Source organism: Zootoca vivipara, chromosome 6 (genome assembly GCF_965207765.1).
Source record: "Zootoca vivipara chromosome 6, rZooViv2.hap1.1, whole genome shotgun sequence".
Lineage (NCBI taxonomy): Eukaryota > Metazoa > Chordata > Lepidosauria > Squamata > Lacertidae > Zootoca > Zootoca vivipara.
In genome coordinates, this window is record NC_142589.1 from 77718623 (window position 1) to 77738124 (window position 19502).

At 44.2% G+C, this 19502-nt stretch overlaps 1 protein-coding gene across 1 annotated transcript; it reads left to right on the top strand.

Annotated features, from left to right (window-relative positions):
* The first annotated feature begins 3004 nt into the window (after positions 1–3004).
* MEIOSIN (meiosis initiator) lies at positions 3005–18904 on the top strand. The gene is made up of 13 exons (XM_088672701.1): positions 3005–3084; positions 3960–4050; positions 4272–4371; positions 5188–5316; positions 5829–6020; positions 7352–7454; positions 9321–9415; positions 9754–9900; positions 11232–11308; positions 12313–12432; positions 13891–14147; positions 15819–15908; positions 17196–18904. The coding sequence occupies exons 1-13, from the start codon at positions 3005–3007 to the stop codon at positions 17365–17367; spliced, it is 1653 nt and encodes a 550-aa protein (XP_088528827.1). The 3' UTR covers positions 17368–18904.
* Positions 18905–19502: the final 598 nt, after the last annotated feature.

Genomic DNA, 19502 nt, shown 5'->3' on the forward strand with positions numbered 1-19502 from the left:
GCAACAGAGTTTTAATTCCTTGTTGCAAGGTCTGGTTTACTCTTTCACATAAACCATTCTGCCATGGAGATCTGGGCGTGGCAGTCATGTGCTCTATGCCCTGTTCAGCAGTAAAGTTTTCAAACTGTTCTGAACAAAATTCTCCACCCCTGTCAGTAAAAAGACAACGTACATGCTCATCGTGAACATTCCTGAGCCATGCACAAAATTTTTGAAACTTAGAGAAGGCTTCAGACTTCTTTTGTAACATATAGACCCAAACATATCTAGAATAGGCATCTATCAGAACCAAAAAATAACATGAGTTTCCTCTAGAGAGCGCTAGAGGTCCAACCAAGTCTGCATGCACAATCTCATAAGGTTTCTTAACCTCCCTCCCAGATTTTGTACCTTTGGGAGCTTGCTTAATTTTGTTCTCTGCACATGAGACACATTTCATATGATAAGGACACTTTTGAACTTTCATGCCCTCAACCATATTTTGCATTTTACCTACTGCCTGGAAATGCAAATGACCAAACAAACGATGATAATCATGAATACAATGGTTATGCAATTTCTCATTCTTATCTACTGATATATTACAGCATGCCTTTTCAGTTTCTTTAGTTGCTCCAGCAGCTGTACCTGTAACAAAAGGCAATACATATAAACCATCAACACACTTAGCATAAAGAATGAGTTTGTTGTCTCGAAGAATTTCACACCGAGAGTTTGCAAACACCACTTTAAATCCTTGAGCGTCTAGCTGAGAAACACTCAAGAGATTATCCTGCAAATGAGGAGCATACATAACATTTTTAACTGTTGCATTAAGGCTCTGCAAAGAAACCGTTCCCTGAGCCAAACTTTTAATAGTCGTTCCATCCGCTTGATGAATTGCTCCTCCCTGTTTCTCAAGATGAAGAAAGAGATTTTTATCATTGGCCACGTGCCTTGTGGCTCCTGAGTCGACAACAAAAACAGAACGTGTGAGTTGATTAGAACTGCGTGAGATCAAAGCCTTTGATGCAGCTGGCCCTTGGGGTTTTCGGCCTCCTCCCCTTTTGCCTTTGAAGTTGCTCTTCTTCTTTGAAGAGTTTTTACACTGATTTTTAAAATGGCCGACCTCTCCGCAAGAAAAACAGCGGCGCATTTTAAGAGCTTTTGCAACACTTTCACTTTCCCCTGTTGAAGGCTTGTAAGCATTTCCAACAGCCTTGTCCCTGCTTTCTCTAGCAGTCTGTCTGCGATCCCACTCATTCAAGAGCACGCTAGACACATAATCTTCTGTTAGACGGTCATTGGGCAAAGACGACAATTGAGCAGCTACAGCATCATAAGATTCATCCAAACTGTTTATGATAAGCATTGCAAAAACAGCTTCTGAAATATTTAAGTCTCGCTGGACAAGATCCTGTCTGAGACGTTTTAACTGGGCTAGATGGCTGGGCAAATCACCATCTTTCTGTAATTCCAGCCTACACAGCTTTTTAAAGAAAAGCACACTGGATCCTGCATTTTGTCTTAGATGCATATCTCGAAGTTTATTCCAAACAGCCCGTGCAGTCTGCTGGTTCTCCAAATTGACCAACAACTGGTCCTGGACACTCAGAATAATTGTCCCCCTGGCTCTCATGTCTGCCTCATGCCACGCTGGCCATCCATCATCATCCTCATTGGGGGGGTCATCTTCTATAGTATGGTAAAGCTTTTCCCTTTGTAAAAGTGCTTTCATTTTGACCTGCCACGTAGGATAGGTCTCTGGTGTAAGGAGAGGAAAAGATAGAGACATCTGGCCAGAATGTGCAGAAGCCATGCCTGTGTTTAGTTAACAGCAAGACACTTCCCTTCATGCACCCCAAATACTCTTGACTCTTTCAGCAACTTCTCTCCCCACTCAGCACAATTAACAGGCAAACTGGAAAAGCGTCTCTGCTGTCTTCTTGGCAGCCAGCAACATACCTTTCTGTAAATCAAACAGCAGCTTGAAAAACAGCTTCAGCTCACAGCTCAACTCCGATGTGCAGCATCAGATGGAAATGGATCAGAAACATCCAATTATCCAACCATCAATAGCCATCTGCAACCACCAGTCTGCTACCAGCAACCATCCGCCTGCTACCATATGTGGGTAAATGCCAGGATCTGTCCAGGTCTTCTTAGGCCCCTATGCCTGGGCAGGACGTCTGGAACACCTTCAGCATACACCCGGGAATCATGGACTCATAACTGGGCTTTATGAGCACCAAATCAGCAGTGAACAGCAGAAGCATTTGTAGAGGTTTCAAAACATTCCTCATTTATTTCTATTAACTACTGCATATTTACAGATCTGGCTTTGTGAGTGTTACAGCCTCTCACTTAGCCATCTTGTCTACAGAAGATATTAAACTGCACACAGCACACGGCAGAGAGCAGAGTCAGGAATGAAAAACAACAAAGTAACAATTCCTAACTGTTCCCTCCCAACAGCAGATATCACCAGATTTTCAGAATGGGAGGGGTGAAAATGCTCACATAATTAACACTGAACAAATTTATATTTTGCCTTTCATTATTAATGTTCAAATATAAAGGGTGTATATGTTTTGACAGAAGTTAAGCATTGTGCTTCGCTTCAGAAGGGAGGGAGCAAGCCTGACTCTTAAAATGGCTGCCTAATAGTGATTTTATGTTATTGGTTCAGTAACAGAAATGAAAAACACTTTTTGCCACCCACAGTTCGAGGTTATTGGGCTTTTATCAGTTTTCTGGCTCACTAGTTGGGTTGGGTAAGCCTGTTTTATATTGAGCAAGTGCTCTGTTCAGTATTTGTTCGCCTTGCTGGAAAGGCGGTATTCTGGCTCCGACGAATATACAGCAAATATAATTTGCTTCCCAGTTCCATTTTTCCATTCCTTGTACCCCAACTCTTTCCCCCTTTCTCTGTAGATTAATTCCTCCCCCCTCTCTTCACCTCCTTTTTTTCTGCATCAGGAATTAACAGTATTTCTCTCTCACCCCTCACCTTTCTCTGTTATAGATGTGGGACCAGATTGGATGTATTTGCTCTGAGGAGTTGCAGCCAAACGGCAAGAATTCCCAACAGAATTCTGGTGACAGGTAAGGGGCAGGAGGAAGCAAACAGCTTGAAACCCTACATCAGGGATGGGGAACCTGTGGCCCCCAGGAGGCACTTCGGCTCTCAACTCCCATCACCCCCAGTCAGCATGCCCAATGGTCAGGAACAATGTGCATTGTAGTGGAGGGCTGTGGTAGTCAGAATTAAAGTGCTATCTATTAATCTATTTATTTTCTTGCAATTACATCACACTCTTATTCCATCCTGGAATCCAAAGTGGCATTCACATGCAGGGGCGGACTTTGGACTTTAGAATATCAGCGATGCTTTGTGCGAGCCCAAAGGTTGGTGGCCCGCCCACACCTCTCACCAGTGGCATGTGGTCAGAGGGACTAGGCTAGTCCCCTAAATGTTCCCTGTAAATTAGAGCATTAAAGCCTGGTGCCTCCTTCCCAAAGTCTAGGAAGCTTCTGCCTGGCATAGGGAGGGAGGCACAGTGCTCCTACAGGCTCCAAGAGCCAAGGAGGCAGCTGCCTGGCGCCTCATTCCCAGAGCCCAGGAAGTTTATGCACTGAGCAGACCCGCACCTGCTTGGCTTCAACAAAAGGGTGGTCTCTACACACTTCACTGGGAGTAAGTCCAATTGAATGCGGGGCGGGGCGGTATTCTATGGAAACATATATCTAGGATAGGACTGCAGAGTTAATAATGTGTATCTGAAAGTTGCTTTGCTCCACAACCCTATATGCAGAACTGCCTCTACATGAATCAATGAGAATTTCGTTTTCTGCTTTGTTATCATCGTGTTATTCTTAGCTATTAAAAGATAGCAAGCATCAGCATTTTAAAATAATAATAAAAATTACCAACTGACTTTCGGAGGAAGTGTCTGACTCCTCCCTTTATTTCTCAACAGAAGAAAATGCAATAACTATACCAGCACACTTAAAGAACTGGCTCAGATGTTGCCCATCCCTATGCGGACTAGTTGCAAGAGGCTGACAAAGGTACTATACTGCAGAATTTACCATGTGCATTCTGTTAAAATAAGCTTTCTGATTCATACAGTTGAGAATTGGCCCTGGCTCTTGAGAGAATTTTGTATGTTTCACACACTGGGCCTTGTGGTGTTGCAGCTCCCAAATTTTATACTGGTAGGAATTGCAAACATTCCTCTTTTTATTTCCTCTCATTTGTCATTTGCTTTGGATTGTCTGACTTGAAACAGAAAGAAATTCTCCTCCGGGTCCTCCACTACATTGAACATTTGCAGGCGAGTGTTGATACGGCCAGATCGCTTCTCCAGGTCCGTTGCGGAGAACAGAAAGGTAATACAGCACCAAAGGGAGGCAGAGAAGGCAGCAAAACTTAACAAGTTATGTTGCAAGTGTTGTGGATTAAGAACAAAGAAAGTTATGCAGCCACAAAAGGGTTAATTAATCGGACAAGATATCTGTCTGGGAAGGGTGGGGGAGTAATGTGAGAATGACTACCCAAAAGGAACTAAGGAGTGAATAGATGCAGCCTATAATGCAAGATTTCAAATAGTCTCTCTCCTGAACTCCTGTGGTAAGAACTGCCTCCTAGTGACCAAGCAGGAAATCTTGACAGAAGTTTGCTCTTTTCTTCTGGGTTACAAATGAGCATGTGTGAGTTTATGCCTTCAGCAGAATGTGGATTTTTCTGGTTCTAGAATTACACAGTCCATTTTTTATATTGGAGCACCTACATAACCTAGGAACTGTATGTAAAGCAAAATATAAAGAGCACATGACTTGCCTTCTGACTTGCAACCTATGCAGTGGTTGAGGACCAAAGAAAAGGGACTGTAATATAGAGATAGGTAGTCAGTTTAGGGAATGATCTGATGAAAATACAAGTTTTTATTGGGTATTTAATGAGGAGCCAGGAAGTAAAGGATTCCAATGTAAGGGCAAAAGAGTACACTTGAGGGATGGAAAGTGTGATTTTGGCTTTTTGGACAAGTAGTACCTGTGGAAAGATTAGAACAATGAGGGTGGAATGGGGGAAAAGGTAGAAAAATATGTGGAAGCAAGGGGGTGGAGGCATGTTGGGGTCAGCTAATGTAGAGGATAAAAAGTCTGAAAGACCTTTATGAACAATTATCTCTTTTATGAAAACAGGAGGGTCTGAGCAGATGGCAGCATCTGCCCTGAAGAGAGGACAAAGAGAAGCCACACCACGAGCAAAGAAAACCAAGCCTCTGGGCGTCTGCAAGAAACCTAGGAAGAGGAGACGCACTCGCAAATCAGGTTGCAGAAAGCATCCTGCAAGTGCTGCGTTCTACAACCTCTTACTTTACGTGTTTCAATCTTAGGCCTTTCTTTTCTCCCACCTTCACACAACAGGCTGCACCAGACCCCTCCCCACCAACCCATGAGGCTGGTGGCAGGGGCCAGAGTGGAGCTCGGATAGGCTGCGGATTGGGTGCAATGTGCCTTTTGCTTTTGGAGTGGGGGTAATGTGGAGAAGGAGTACCTGCACTGCACAGCTAAGAGGGGGAAGCAGGTTACTTGGTCTATGTGCCCTTAGCAGAGGCGAATCTCAGAGAAGGGCAGCATGTATTGGAGGGAGGGGGCTCTTGAACCAATGAAGTTTGAGGCTAGAAATGGACCCGCAAGGCTTCTGAGGTTTCCTTATGTTTCTGCTCCACGTGGGCATAAGAGTCTCACCTTTACTTAGCAAATGCACCTGATGCCACAGGGCAGGTGACTGCAATAGCTGAGACTCTGCTCAATAACGCTTGTGTCACTTGTTTTTGCAGAGCGGCGAGGGGTGAGCAAAAAAGTGTGCAAGTGCCTTGCTTTGGAGACTGAGAAGGGCCCTTCCCAAGCCGACATGTGCAGAGAGGAGAGCGTTTCTGCTGTGGAAGAGGTGTCTGCGCTCCTTTCGTCCTCCCAGAAGCAATCAGAATATTACCGGCCTGCAAGCGCTCCCTTTCTGGACATCACCAAAGGTGGAGTCCCATTCTGTGCTGTAGGGGTGGTTGCCTTGTTGCTTTCTTGGCAGTTTTTGTGTAAAGTTTTTAACGAAGAGCAAGGGCACAGTGGTAACGAATGTGAGGCTGATACTTCACAGTAATTTGAACTTTTCATCTGTATGTAAGACTATTAGAATGAAGAAATACAGTGTAATTTATTGGATGATGACTTCTGTTACATTAGGATATATAAGAGGACTCCTGCTGAAACAGACCAAAGATCTGTCTAGCCAAGGTTTCTCTTCCTAACAGTGGCCATTCAGGAGCAGGTCAGGCAGGTGGTTGCCATCCCTTGATGCTGATCCCCAACCTATAATACTCAGAGATTAACTGTGTTCTGAGCATGGGAGTTCTATTTTCCTCTCTTTGCTTTTAAGCACCAGTAAACATATCCTCCAAGGATTTACCTGAAAATGGACATTCTGTTTTAATCTCATTCCAAATAGGCACAAATAAACATATGCTCTTCCATGAATTTGTCAGGAGTCACTGGTTATGTCCACATATTGTGACCGTGAATTCCATCAATGAGTTATGTGTCGTGTGAAAAATGACTTTATGTTGCCTGTCATTAACCAATCATTTTACCGGGAGATGCCAATTAGGCTTTTGTTTTGAATGCTGATGAACTCTTCATTAGGCAGAATAGAACGGCTGATTACATGGAGAGAGCAAGATGGAGAGAGCAAAGGATTCTGTCCCTTGAAATAAATCTCATCAGACATGCCACACTTCGGCAACAAGCAGACTGCTCTCTGTTAAACCTGCTGTCTTTACTTGGTCTGATGAAACATAGCCTGAATTCTTTGTATTTCTTTTTCTCTAGAATTAGTGTGCTAACCGCACTACATCATATGCTTAACTCTCCCATCTCCCACCAAAGTTAAGCATTTTTATTTCAAGGAGGTGGGAGAGTTAAGCACATGCTGTATAAACTGTATAAACTGATATTAACTGGACTGTAGATTCTTTTTCCCCATAGGGGACTGTCATACTTCAAAAGGATGACATGTCCAGTATATTAAACATTAACCTATGGGGGAGGGAAGAATCTGCAGTCCAGTTTATATCAGTTTTATATCAGTTGTTTCTAAAGGAAATTCAGGTTTGGACTTTTATCAGACCTTAAAATGGAGCCTTTAACCTTGGGGAGAGGCCACCAGGAGCTGTTCTCTGCGTGCTGTTCCTAGTCGTACTTGGCTGTAATAAAACTCTCTTTCTGTAGCTCACAGAGCATGGAGTGAATGGGTTCTGCAAAGTTTCTAACAACTCTCCCCTTCCCCTCCCATTGTAACTGTTACTGGCAGACTGGAACTTGGGTCACAGCCAAGAGGAAAGCAAGGATGGAGATGTGTTTTCTGTGTGTGCAGCACAAGTAGCGTACGAAGGACCTGGACATTCACCAATGGGGTAGGAGCAGAGAGTGGATAATCGGCAGCTTGTAAAGTTGTGTTCCCACGAGGGAGTAGCTTGAAGCAGACCTCTGGTCTGGAACCCATTTTTGACAAAGACCTTATGTTTTGAACTGGGCAGGGGCTGGAGAGCCAAAAGTATAGGCTTTATTGATCGATTGGATTTCTGTATCACCCTCCACCTGAGGATCACAATGCAATATAAAAGCACAAAAATGCGTAACATAGAAACAAGCAAACAGCAATACCTGCCACAGATTGTTTAATTAGCCAAAGGCCTGGGAGAAGAAGAGGAATGTTTTCCCCTGTCACTTTGCCTCTGAAATCTCCAACTATCCACCTAAACTGCTCATTCCCATTTGGCTGTGCCTGGCCTCTTTCGCAAGTGTAGAGCTGGGCGATTTCTGGTTTTCAAAATCGCAATGTCATCCGCTAAACATTGTGATACATGTATACCAATAATATCACAATGTCTGAAATAAGGATGGAACTATGCAGAGGCGAAAAATAGGCCTGGGCAATACCTGGTTTTCAACATTGTGATATATCACCAGCTAAACATGTAGAAGCATTAGCTGGCTTCATGGTTTGTCACACATGAGTGATTTTTGCATAACACCCACTGACCCACCCACATGATTGCCAGGTCAGTAATTATGAAACTGATATCACGATAAATGGACCAGTTTTGGATGGTATATCAATATATTCCCTAGCCCTACACAAGAGTCAGCAGGCGAGATGCATAGAGGGTGGGCAGGGGTGTTATTTTATTATAATTCATATCCCACCTTACCCTCCAAGGAGCTCAAAGTGGTGTTCATGGTTCTCCCCCTATTCATTTAATTCTCACAACAAGCGGAGTAGGTTGGACTGAGTGGCAAGCCTGGCCCAAGGTTACCCAGGGAGCTTCATGGCCAAGTGGGGATTTGAACTCTGGTCTCCTGGCACTAATCAGACACACTAACCACTATGCCACACTGGCTCTCACAAAGGGTAAAAGATCTCTTTGCAAGTCCAATTACCTATACTACATAATATAATGGTAGAGGGGGCATTTAGGATTTGTTTGGAGGGAATGTGGGACACATAGGAAACCCAAGGGCGGGGTTTCAGATTGAGCCCCTGTGCCACCTGTTGCTTGTCCCTAATGTAAACCAGCAACAGGGAACTTGTCCAGCACTGATAAGTGCGCTCCATGTGTTACTAGCACAAAAATGGAAAGCAGATAAGGTACCAACAAAAGAAGGGCATCTCAAACTGTTAGAATATGCAGAGTTAGCGGGCATGACCACTAGAATAAGAAAACAAAATGATAAAAGAGGTAAGGAGGACTGGATATTATTTATTGATTATATGAAAATTTATTATAACCAGACAATTAGCCTAGCAGGATGGTAATATTTTCAGCAGTGTAAATTAGAACTAGAGCTTAACAGGAGGAGCAGAGAAAGATTGGGGAAACTAAGAAAACGCAAGAGGAAGTGGAAGATAAAAGGAACCAGGGAAGGAGAGGAGGGGAAGTCCGTCAATGACTGGTGCAATATAATATGTAATTTTCTTTTCCCTATTTCCTATTACTTTTTTTGGGGGGGTTGTTTTGTTTCTTGTGTTGAAATCTATCAGAAACGAAAATTAGAAAAGAAAGAAAGAAAGAAAGAAAGAAAGAAAGAAAGAAAGAAAGAAAGAAAGAAAGAAAGGGGTGTTCAAAATATTATGTAGACCCAGCTCAGGACCTTGTATCTCTTGAATCCCCTCTCCACACCCCCACATCCCTGATATGCTCTTCTTTTTTACTGCTTGCATCTTAAAATTTTGCTACAGCAACCCTTGACTGCCTTGGTGACCCTCTCTATTCTTTCAGACAAAAGCTTGTGCATTATTATTCCTCTTGTGAGGAAGAAGCATCCAGAGACAGCCCTTGGCTCTCCACCCAGTCCCCAGTGAACAGTTCCCATGGTAAGCTGCAAGCAAACCTGTGGAAAGGCCCAGAAAAAAGCATTGCTGGGGAGCAGGGTGCTGGGACTTTGATGCAGGGAAGCTGAAGGGCTGCTCCTGAGCATGTCTACTTGGAACCAGCACCACTAAATTCAGTGGGATTTAGTACTTCCCCAGTGAGTGTGTTTAGGATTGCAACTGAAATGCCATTGAGAGGCAGGCATCAGATGCTTTGCACTGTGGTTGCCGTCTGCCAATATTAAACAATCTTCTAAAAATGGGACACAAAATATCTCTCTCTCTCTCTCTCTCTCTCTCTCTCTCTCTCTCTCTCTCTCTCTCTCTCTCTCTTTTCTTAGCAGGAAGCATGCAGCTATGTTCCCCTCGGATTGAGGCCCAAAGCAACACTTGCTCAGATTTGGGTCTGAGCCCTTCACTTTTCACCTCTCCTGCTCGGCTGCTTCCTAGGCACATCCTCCATGGCAGCCAGGATGAGCTTTCCCCAGGTAAAGTTGCAGGAAGGAGTGGCCCAGTTGTGCCTCTTGCTCCAAGTCATGGTGTGTCTCCTCTTCCTGTCCCTGCAAGGAGGGGATAGCAGGCACATCACCTTCCCTGTGAAATCAGTTTTATATACTGTATTTTTCAAAGGCAGGGTAGCTCCTAGAAGAAATTGCTTTAGCCAGAAATGCAAGAAAATGCTTCATGTTATTTACAAAAAAAATTAAAAATGAGGCAGGGGAGAATCCAAAGTCTATGCTAATGAAAACCAATTTAAACAAACAGAATATATCATTTAAGTGCTCATATATTTTGCATGACATTGTTTCTTGAGCAATGGAGAACCCTTAATCCTACCCCCCCCCACTCTCTGGAAGTCTTAATCATTCCTCTCCCCCTTTTCTAGTTTCCAATATATATATATTTAAAAGTACTACTTACCATCTTATAAGCTTATCTCTGCAGCTATAAAGGCCGAACATTTTACTGGGGTACTGGGGGGAAATTGGGATTTTCAGGCCACTAAGGCAGCCATCCACTATCAACTTATTTTAGAAGAGAGTGCACAGTTGTATCCTCCGATGAAACCTATGTGTAACACAAAGCATCTTTCTCTTCTCCATTAAATATTAAATATATAGATGGATAGAAGGCAAATCCCTGACTGCAGAATTACAACCATTGCATCCAAAATAAACTATTCCATCTGGTTCCTCCAAATAAATATTTCTGTGTGCTTTAGGATTAGCCCAATCCATCTGATTGGCCCAGTCTCTTCCTCTGCCTCTTATGCTCTGGAGGAGCAACAGAGAAATCTGTATTTGTATAATTAAATGACATGTGGGGTTTGCCACATTCTCCCGTAGATGTGTTGCTTCACAAACAAGCCATTATGTTGATTGGTGAGAGATGGTTCTGTCTTCCCCTAAAACAGTTGTGCTGAGCTACAAGGTTGTTTTGCATTGGTGGTTAATGAAATGCAGCGCTGCACCTCCGCAGCATTATATGGACGTAGTGTATGTAATTCTACTACTGAGCATTTCTCATGTTCAGAATGCAAATCAACGGTGTCTTGGATACTTCCCAGCCCTCTACAGTAGATTTCATTGCTTCGAATAATATTACCCTTTGGGGTGGGATTTACATTTGGGTAAATTGTGACACGCTGAGAGAGAGGCAGAGGGAAACCCGAGAGCAAATAAAAAAAACCTGGAACTTGATTGGTTCCTCACCTGCTTTGAGTTTGGGATGAAGTTTATCTGAGAGGAGGAAACTGTGGATAACCTTCTTTGAAAGTGCTTGCTTGAGATTTAGTGGAACCTTGTTTGTTATCCTGCAGTGTTATTTGAAGATGTGTATCTGTCCCCTCAGTCTAGCAGTTTTTCTCAGGGCCTTTCAGGAACCCTCTTGAGAAAGGTAAGTGCATTGCCCCTCAGCTTTATGTATACTGTATTCGTCCATCTCCATTTTTCATTCCAAGTTGAGTCTGTGCTTCATGAGCTGGTCCTCATTAAACTGCATCCACTGCAGCATCAAATGATGACTTGCACAAATGCACAGGCCATCAATACACCTTGTGAGAGTGAGTTCCAAAATTTAACTACGCACTGTGCAAATAAATGCTTCCTTCTGTCTGTTTAGAATCTTGCAACATGCAGCTTCACTGGGTGTTCCAAGTTCTAGTGTCATGAGAGAGGGAGAAAAAACTTTTTTCTCTCATTCTGTGGTCCTTATGGCTTCTTTTCAGGGCACTAATGCAGTTCCTGGAAAAGGTGATAATGGTGCCTCTTGTGACATCCCCTGGGGATGAGCACTTAGGTGCCTATCCAAAAACAGTGGCCGAGTTAAGTAGTCATTCCCTTTGTTTTTGTTTTCCGCCTATCATGGGTGGCTCATTCACTTATGTCCTTGGAGGGGTGGCTTTGGTTGTCTTCCTTATAGCTAAATCTCAGGGTCTCTTCTTCCCAACTTCCTTGGGCATTGGCACTAGATCAGCAGCCTACCTCTGCATGACTTGCTGTGAAAGCTCTTTGCAGATACTTGCAAACTGGTCTGTCTAGAAATGACGTATGTGTAATAATATAAATATTTGTTTCATTTCTGTCTGAATACACCCGTCCCTCCAATTTCCCAATAAAGCAGCACTTAATGTGGTTTGTGATACAGTCTCTGTAGTTGTTCCAGTGTGCTTGCACCCCATGAGCAGTTACATTGCTCTGGGCCACACTATGCGATTTAATTTCAAGGAATTAAGGGCTGGTGGAATCTAGGCTAGGATCATATAGCAGCGATAGAAAACACATCTCTGTTTTCAAAGAAAAACTGCTTTAATTATATCTTTCTTTCTTTGCACCACCTCCCCTTTTAAGATTCTGGCTGCAAAGGTCCCCACCTCTAATTTCTTCCTTCGCCTCTTGCAGTCGGCATTCACGCTGGATCACTGCTACCTTTCCTACAACGAAACAGGTAAAAGCAATTCCAGCCCCATGTCACGAATGAATGGGAGAACATCTTTATGGAACAAACAGTATCTTCAAGAGGTGAGAAGAAGGTTGTAGAGATGGGGGTGTTAACTTTTTGTGTGTAGGGGAACCTCCTCTTCCATTACTGGAGTCTAGCGTGATTGACTGGTTCATGAATTCTCCTATACATTTGGGGGTCATATAGATAACCCCCCCCACACCCCACCTGCAACTTCTATTTATTCATCCCAAATAAGGAACTTGGTTGTTCTCTGTTGTTTCAACCTTGTATTCTTCTTTCAATTTGAGGCTCCACTAAAAGGTCATTTGGGTCAGTGAAGTCCTAATTACATGCACTCCTCTTTCCTCCAGGCAAACGAAAAGCTTTATCAAAGTTCAAGGGTACATTACAACCAGGCAAAAACAGTCAAGTAGGGTACAAAGCAGGGCTTGAGAGGGGCATGACTGTGGGTGAGTTGTAACCTAGGGAAAGTCCCATGGTCCATAGACATAGAAAGAAACCTTGAGTGGCACATTTTGTCCCCAGACCTAAGGTTCCCACCTCCTGTTATAAAAATTTACACTGGGGATGGTTACAAACACCACATATTATTCCTGTATAATTTTGCACTTCTGTACCATTTCATACTGTTTACAGGAAACTGAAGTCAGTTGTCAAATACAGTTCATTGTGTTTTTAGGGTTTTCTTAAAACTGCGACATAATTGGGTAGGGGAAGTCTATTTGTGTTTGATGTCGGATTAGCAAAGTGTTTTTTTTTTTTTTTACAAGAACAGTGGGGTTTAATTCATTCAGTAAGATGATTTTTCAAGAATTGTAAGACTCTGTTTTTATTTACAGTTGTACCTCGGCTCCGCTGTGGGTTAAACCACAGAGCCTACGGCTTGCCGATCAGAAGGTCGGCAGTTCGAATCCCCGCGACGGGGTGAGCTCCCGTTGCTCGGTCCCAGCTCCTGCCAACCTAGCAGTTCGAAAGCACGTCAAAGTGCAAGTAGATAAATAGGTACCGCTACAGTGGGAAGGTAAATGCCGTTTCCGTGTGCTGCTCTGGTTCGCCAGACGCGGTTTTGTCATGCTGGCCACATGACCTGGAAGCTGTACGACGGCTCCCTCGGCAAATAACGCAAGATGAGCAGTGCAACCCCAGAGTTGGTCACGACTGGACCTAATGGTCAGGGGTCCCTTTACCTTTACTTTTACCTCTGCTCCCGAACACCTTGGGAGTCGAACGTTTTGGCTCCTGAATGATCGAAAACCAGAAGTGAGTGTTCTGTTTTTCGAATGTTCTTTTGGAAACTGAACGTCCGACGGGGCAAACATTTTGGAAGTCAAACGGACTTCCAGAATGGATTCTGTTCACTTCCAAGGTACGAATGTATTCAACAAAATTTACACATCGCTTGATTGTAGTGAAACCTCTCAGCGGTGTGCAGATCATTTGGACCAGATGGCGCAATTCCACACGCCTCTTCCTGCTCTGAGCAGCCTGACTCCCCTTCTGCTTTCTCCTGTCAGGAAACAGCCACCGCCAGGCCTGAATTCCCAGTGTCTTCCAGTGATGAGAACAGCGACAGCACCTGGACACCACCATCCAAGAGGGTGAGGCCATCTCAGGTCAGCAGCCAGAAGAAGATGAAGAAGGTGGTCAGGAGGCAAAGGCGCCGACCAGCAGCCGGTGAGAAACGCAGCAGCTCATCTCCTCTGCAGCTGAAAAAGAAGTGCGTGAATGGCTTCATCATGTTCTGCCGCCTGAACCGCAAGCACTACATCCGGTGAGAATTGGAGGACAAAAAACTCTTACAGAGAGACTGAAATCTAGGCCGGTCTGGATGGAACCAGTGCATGAATCCCTGTAGCGAGATCCACCATATCCAGTTAGGATTGCAACTGGCTTTTCAGTTTAAGATAATAAAAGGCACCCCTTGCCACCACCTGTACTTCCACAGATAATGTAGGAAGCCCAGATTGCAAACTTGGTCTATTGGGGAAGTGCAGTCCCACCCAGTTTCACATGATACCCATCTTGAACTGGTAGCTTTCTCCACCCCCACCCCAACCCCCCCCCCCCGGCTTATCTGGATTAAGTTTAAGTTGGTTTACCCTCATTCATCTCAAAACTGCCTCCCGCCTTCTGCAGCCAATTGGAAGCTATAGAAGTCCCATCGGACCTTCGGCTTCTGAAAGAATGTTTGAAAACCAGTACACTCACTTCTAGTTTTCAATCGTTCAGGAGCCGAAACGTTCAACTCCCAAGGCATTTGGGAGCCAAGGTACGACCGTATTTAGATAAAATGCCTCCCCTGCCCCATGTGCTAGATTTAATGATTTGATGATTATTTTTTCTGTGTCCCAAAATTTCATTAATTTCCATTACATTCCGATCATAATAATAATCCCTTATACAGCAACTGCAATATTAATGACTTCTATTCGTGTTGACTCATTAAATGAGTTATAAAACTGCAAGTGAGGAACTCAAACTATATCCTTGTTCTTCCTATGTGTGGCAATTATTCTGTCCATGGTGTTTCTTCCTGACCTTGTAAGATGTTATGTCTTTCTTTCTTTCCCCTGGTTGTTGCTGTCATCTGTCATGCCTTGGGAGGAGCAGATATCCCATTGTTGTTCCAATTTTAGTTATTTTGCCTGCCCCATTCTGAACACCCAGTGCAGATTCTGTCCCTCCCGACAGAACAGAATAATATTTAATCAAATGTAATGTCAATTTTCCCAGCATAACCCTGAGCAAATAGGTAGACTGTTCAAAGCTTCCAAAGAGTGTTCTGTGCAGTGGGAGGGATTCCCATAACTGGGTTGGGGCGACTACTGGGAACACTTTTTCCTACCCCGATCACCCTTGCATCTGTCAACTGCACAATGCTCTGTTGCAATTACAAATCTGTCCCCTAGTCAAGAATTTGCGACTTGTATTAAAGGCCCAAGTTCTCGGACTCAGCACCTGTATAGGCTGTGCTTATGTGTTTCTCAGCCACCCTGAATACATTTATTTTTAAATCCCCCCATATGAAAGTTGAGATGCTAACGATTTTATCAAGACCTGTAACCAGGGAGAAAAAAATTGCACCACCACAAGCTGTCCCTGGGAACGGGCCAGATTGGGTTGCACTTCTTCTGATGCCCGCTAGCTGATTTAATGATAAAATTCTAGGTGCTTCAAGGGAAGAATATCTTCTGCACAAGCTCCTTGCAGCCATGGGCTGGCAAGGTGTGTGTTTGGGCGGGGGTGGGGAGGGAGGGGTTAGGTTTCATTCAGGTGTGCATCTGTGTGTTTTTAAACACTGGTCTCTGGAGAGCAAAAGGCTAGCCTGGCAGGGGGTTGCCAAGGTAACCTGCTTCCCTTGAAACCTGGGGACATTGGCAGAGCCTCACGTGCGCCTGCCTCTTGTGAATCTGGATGACCAAACCATCTTTTATCTTGGCAGCGCTTGCCCAGGCATGGCCTCCACAGCTGCTACGAGAGAGTTGGCCCAGCTGTGGCGTATGATGACGAAGCAAGAGCGGAAGCCATATTGGTATGTCTGGTGCTGATTAAAACACGCTGTGGCATGAGGCTGTTCCTTGGGTGGTCATCCAGCAGGCCAGTTTCTAGGTCAGCCCTTTCTCTGTATTATGAAAAAGCTTTAATAAAATATGAGAAAAAGAAGAAGACAGAATTCAACTTGCTTCTTAATGATAGAGCACCTGTTCTGCAGGCCAAATGTCCAGGATAAATCTCCAGCATCTGCAGTTTAAAAAGGACCTGTTGTTGTTGTTTCCTTACCAGCCTCTCACTATGAGGTCCCAGGGCAGCTTACATCAGGCATAAGAGAGTATTGGAAATACAGTAACAAAAAATAGTTAAAACAGATTGCAGTCAAGAGAATAGGCTGGGTCCTAAAATGTCTATCTTAGGCATCAAATGCTAGGGTGAGCAGACGAGTCTTTAGAAAGTCCTCCTAGTGGTGCAGCAATAAAACTAGAATCACATTTGCAGAAGTTAATCAGGTTCTGGTATGGTTTCAAATTGGATGGGGAACCATGTGTTGAGATTCTTGCATTACGGGGGATGGGGGGGGTTGGACTGAATGACCCTCAGGCTCCAGCCTTCCAACTCTACAATTCTATGATTCAGCATTCAGCAAAAACTGCACAGGTGCATCCCTGTGGAGAGGGAATCCTCCAGAATTCTCCCTGAAGATGGGAAAGACCCCGGAGAGCCGCTGCCAGGCTAGATAGACGTGAGGGTTGATCTAAGGCAGCTTCTTATGTATATCTCAGGGTGTTGGATCCTTTTGGTAGGAAGCTGAGCTGCTAATGCTTTTCTATCGCCTTTCTATCTCCCTGTGAACTTAACCATGAAAAGAAAGGGATTCCAATTCCATTGTCTGCCCCGCAAGCCTGGTACCCCCCTTCAAGCAAACTGACAAAAAACGTGCTGCTGTCATTTGGTGACATTCAACAGTTATATGAGCTGTTATCATGTTAAGATCCACTGTGCAGCATCCTCTCCATCATGCAGGGAGGTTAACGAGTGTTTATTTATATTTGATTTTTCTAAAAGCAGGCATTCATTAATCTGCAATTGGGGGGGGTCATGTTATGATTGGTTGGTTATCACCCCCTGTCGCTTCATGGCAAGCCACATAAATGAAGTTCCCTTGCGTTCCAATTCACATCACCTTGTTTTTGTCACATCATAATGGCAGCCATCACATGGTGGCTTCGTTATGTTCACTGCAATCTGGCGATTACAGATGAATTGTCGGCCGGAAATAAACACTTGAGTGATAAGCTTATCGTTTATGTTGCATCTCTTCCAGCATGAAAGCTCGGCGGTTCAGCCGCCTGAATAATCGCATCGTGAGGGACGACTTCTCCAGTGGGGAGGAGGACCCAGAGCCGCCCAAACCTTTCCACATGCTGCTCGCTGAAAAATCCCTCCATGGCTCCCAGACCTTTGGTGACCTCTCTTTACTCAAGCTTATGCCCTGACTCTTCGCACTGTAATGGTAATGGCATATCCATTCATGGGAAAGATGGCCCCTCTGTTATCAATGGTTACAGAATTTTCCAGCTGATGGATTGGCAATGAAGTGTCTGCTCCCTCCCCCTTTTCAGCAACGTGCCAGACAACAGGGGCTCCATGGACCCCATTGGCTGGGACGGTAATGTAGGGGGTGTAGAAAAAAAGGGAGGAGACGGGAGTCCCCTTGTCGCCACCTGTAGCACATAAACACTCACCTATTTTCTGCTCCTTTCTACTGCTTGCACCCCACATCAGCTGCTGCGCCTCTAAGCTTCCAGAAGGTGGTTCCTGAGAAGGAAGAACACAGGTGGACTTTTCCCAGTAACAACATGCATTTTATGTTATACTCCACCAGAGACCCACAGTGGCTTCCACTGTGTTTAAGGCTACCAAAGCTGGCCTCTGGTGGTCTGCAACATAATGATAGCAACATTGGCAAGGGGAAGGGAAATCCCTGGGCCTGGGTGGTAGGACCATGCTGGGCCAACTGAAGTTTTGGCTGTTTACCTGGGACTTAACCTTTGTTTTAGGACAGGGGTGGGGAATCTGTGGCCCTCCTCCTGTTGCTGGGTCCTGTAACCCCCATTAGTCTTAGCCAAATGTCTAAATGGTCAGGAATAATGGAAGTTACACTCCAGCAAAATCTGAAGGGCCACAAGTTCCCTGCCCCTAGCCAAGGAGCACTACTCCATTTGAAATGAATGGGTTTGATTTTAAAAAAGGAAGGATCCATGTGGCTTTTAAAAAAAGGTTTTTAACCCTGACTAGCACCATGTCTAGCACAATGGAAAGTTGGGTGCCCGTTTTTCAAAATCCCAGGTCCATATTTATTGCCAAAGATTTTAACTCGCCATCCCCTTCACCAGAGCTTAGCTCAGGGAGTAAGTTTTATCTCGCCCAGTCAGTTTAGTTCCTAGTACCTTAGATCCATAGGAAAATTTTGCTGCAGCGTGAAATGCAATTTCTGAGGTCCACATGGACTCGTTTGCCCCACAGCAGGTTTGCTTTGTTATATAGTGAGTTGCTTCATGTGCTCCTTTGCTGTTTACCTGGAGCAAATGAATGAGTTCGAAGTTTGCTCTGGGTAGCATTGTGTCCCCACTGACACAATGGGCATGTTGATCTTGAGAAAGGAACAATTCTATATCTTTGGTCTGTGGTTGAAAGGGAGTCAGAAAGACTCACTTGATACTGAGCTAACAAGGGTGGGTGCTTCACAGTGAGAAAGTAGGGCGTCAGGAAGATTGTACTTAGAAAGTGAGTCTCTATACAACATTTGTGGTTGGTTTACATCCTGCTTGGGGGGAAACCTTCTCAGTCACCCATCCTTTACCCACCTCTTAAATTGTCCCTCCCCCTGTTCACAATCAGTTTGTGTTTGAAATTCTGTTGCAGGCTTGAATGGGCTTTTACCATAGTTGTATTTATGTATTTATATATTTATTGGCAGGTTTTGTCCTCATCTCTATTTATATTTAAAAATAAAAGCTAGCTTTAAAATAAGATAAGCATTTTGGTGCCTTTGTGCCTTTGTGCCTTTCCTCCCTGCGGTCCTTTCAGAACTGGTCCCAGAATATTTCTTGTTCGGGCCCAGGAATTAATTGTGCCAGTCAATTTTCCGTGCAGCAGCAACTGGTGTCCATGGAGCAGCCACCTGTTTTTTTTTCAAACGGTTGCTTTTGGGCAATTTAAAACATGCTGTAGGCTCATGTCACAACCTGCTTGCCTCTAGACATGTCTTTGCTTTGCATTTATGGACACTTCTTATAGTTACAATGGTATCTCTGTAATCTTCAAGTAGATAAGGTTGGTATTATTATTCCCATCTGAGACAATAGTGGTTTGCCAAGTGAGTTTGTGGCAGCAGTGATATTTGTTATGGAGACTTCCTGATTTTCAGGTCACTCTTATAGGGTCATGTGTCTACTCAAAATAAATCCCCATTGAGTTAAATGGACCTTAGTCCCAAGTAAGTGTGTATAGAATTTCAGCATTTGTAACTACCCTCCAAAAACCCACAGTAGAGCATTGCTGTGCATGTACCAAATCACCATTTGGCACAAAGCACTCAGGCTAGCAGGATGGTGTCCTTGTAGAGTTG

Coding starts and splice junctions, on each gene's coding strand:
- MEIOSIN (XM_088672701.1), top strand. CDS start 3,005: ATGTGGGACCAGATTGGATGTATTTGCTCTGAGGAGTTGCAGCCAAAC. Junction 3,085..3,959: donor CAACAGAATTCTGGTGACAG/GTAAGGGGCAGG, acceptor ATTTCTCAACAG/AAGAAAATGCAATAACTATA. Junction 14,148..15,818: donor AACCGCAAGCACTACATCCG/GTGAGAATTGGA, acceptor TTATCTTGGCAG/CGCTTGCCCAGGCATGGCCT.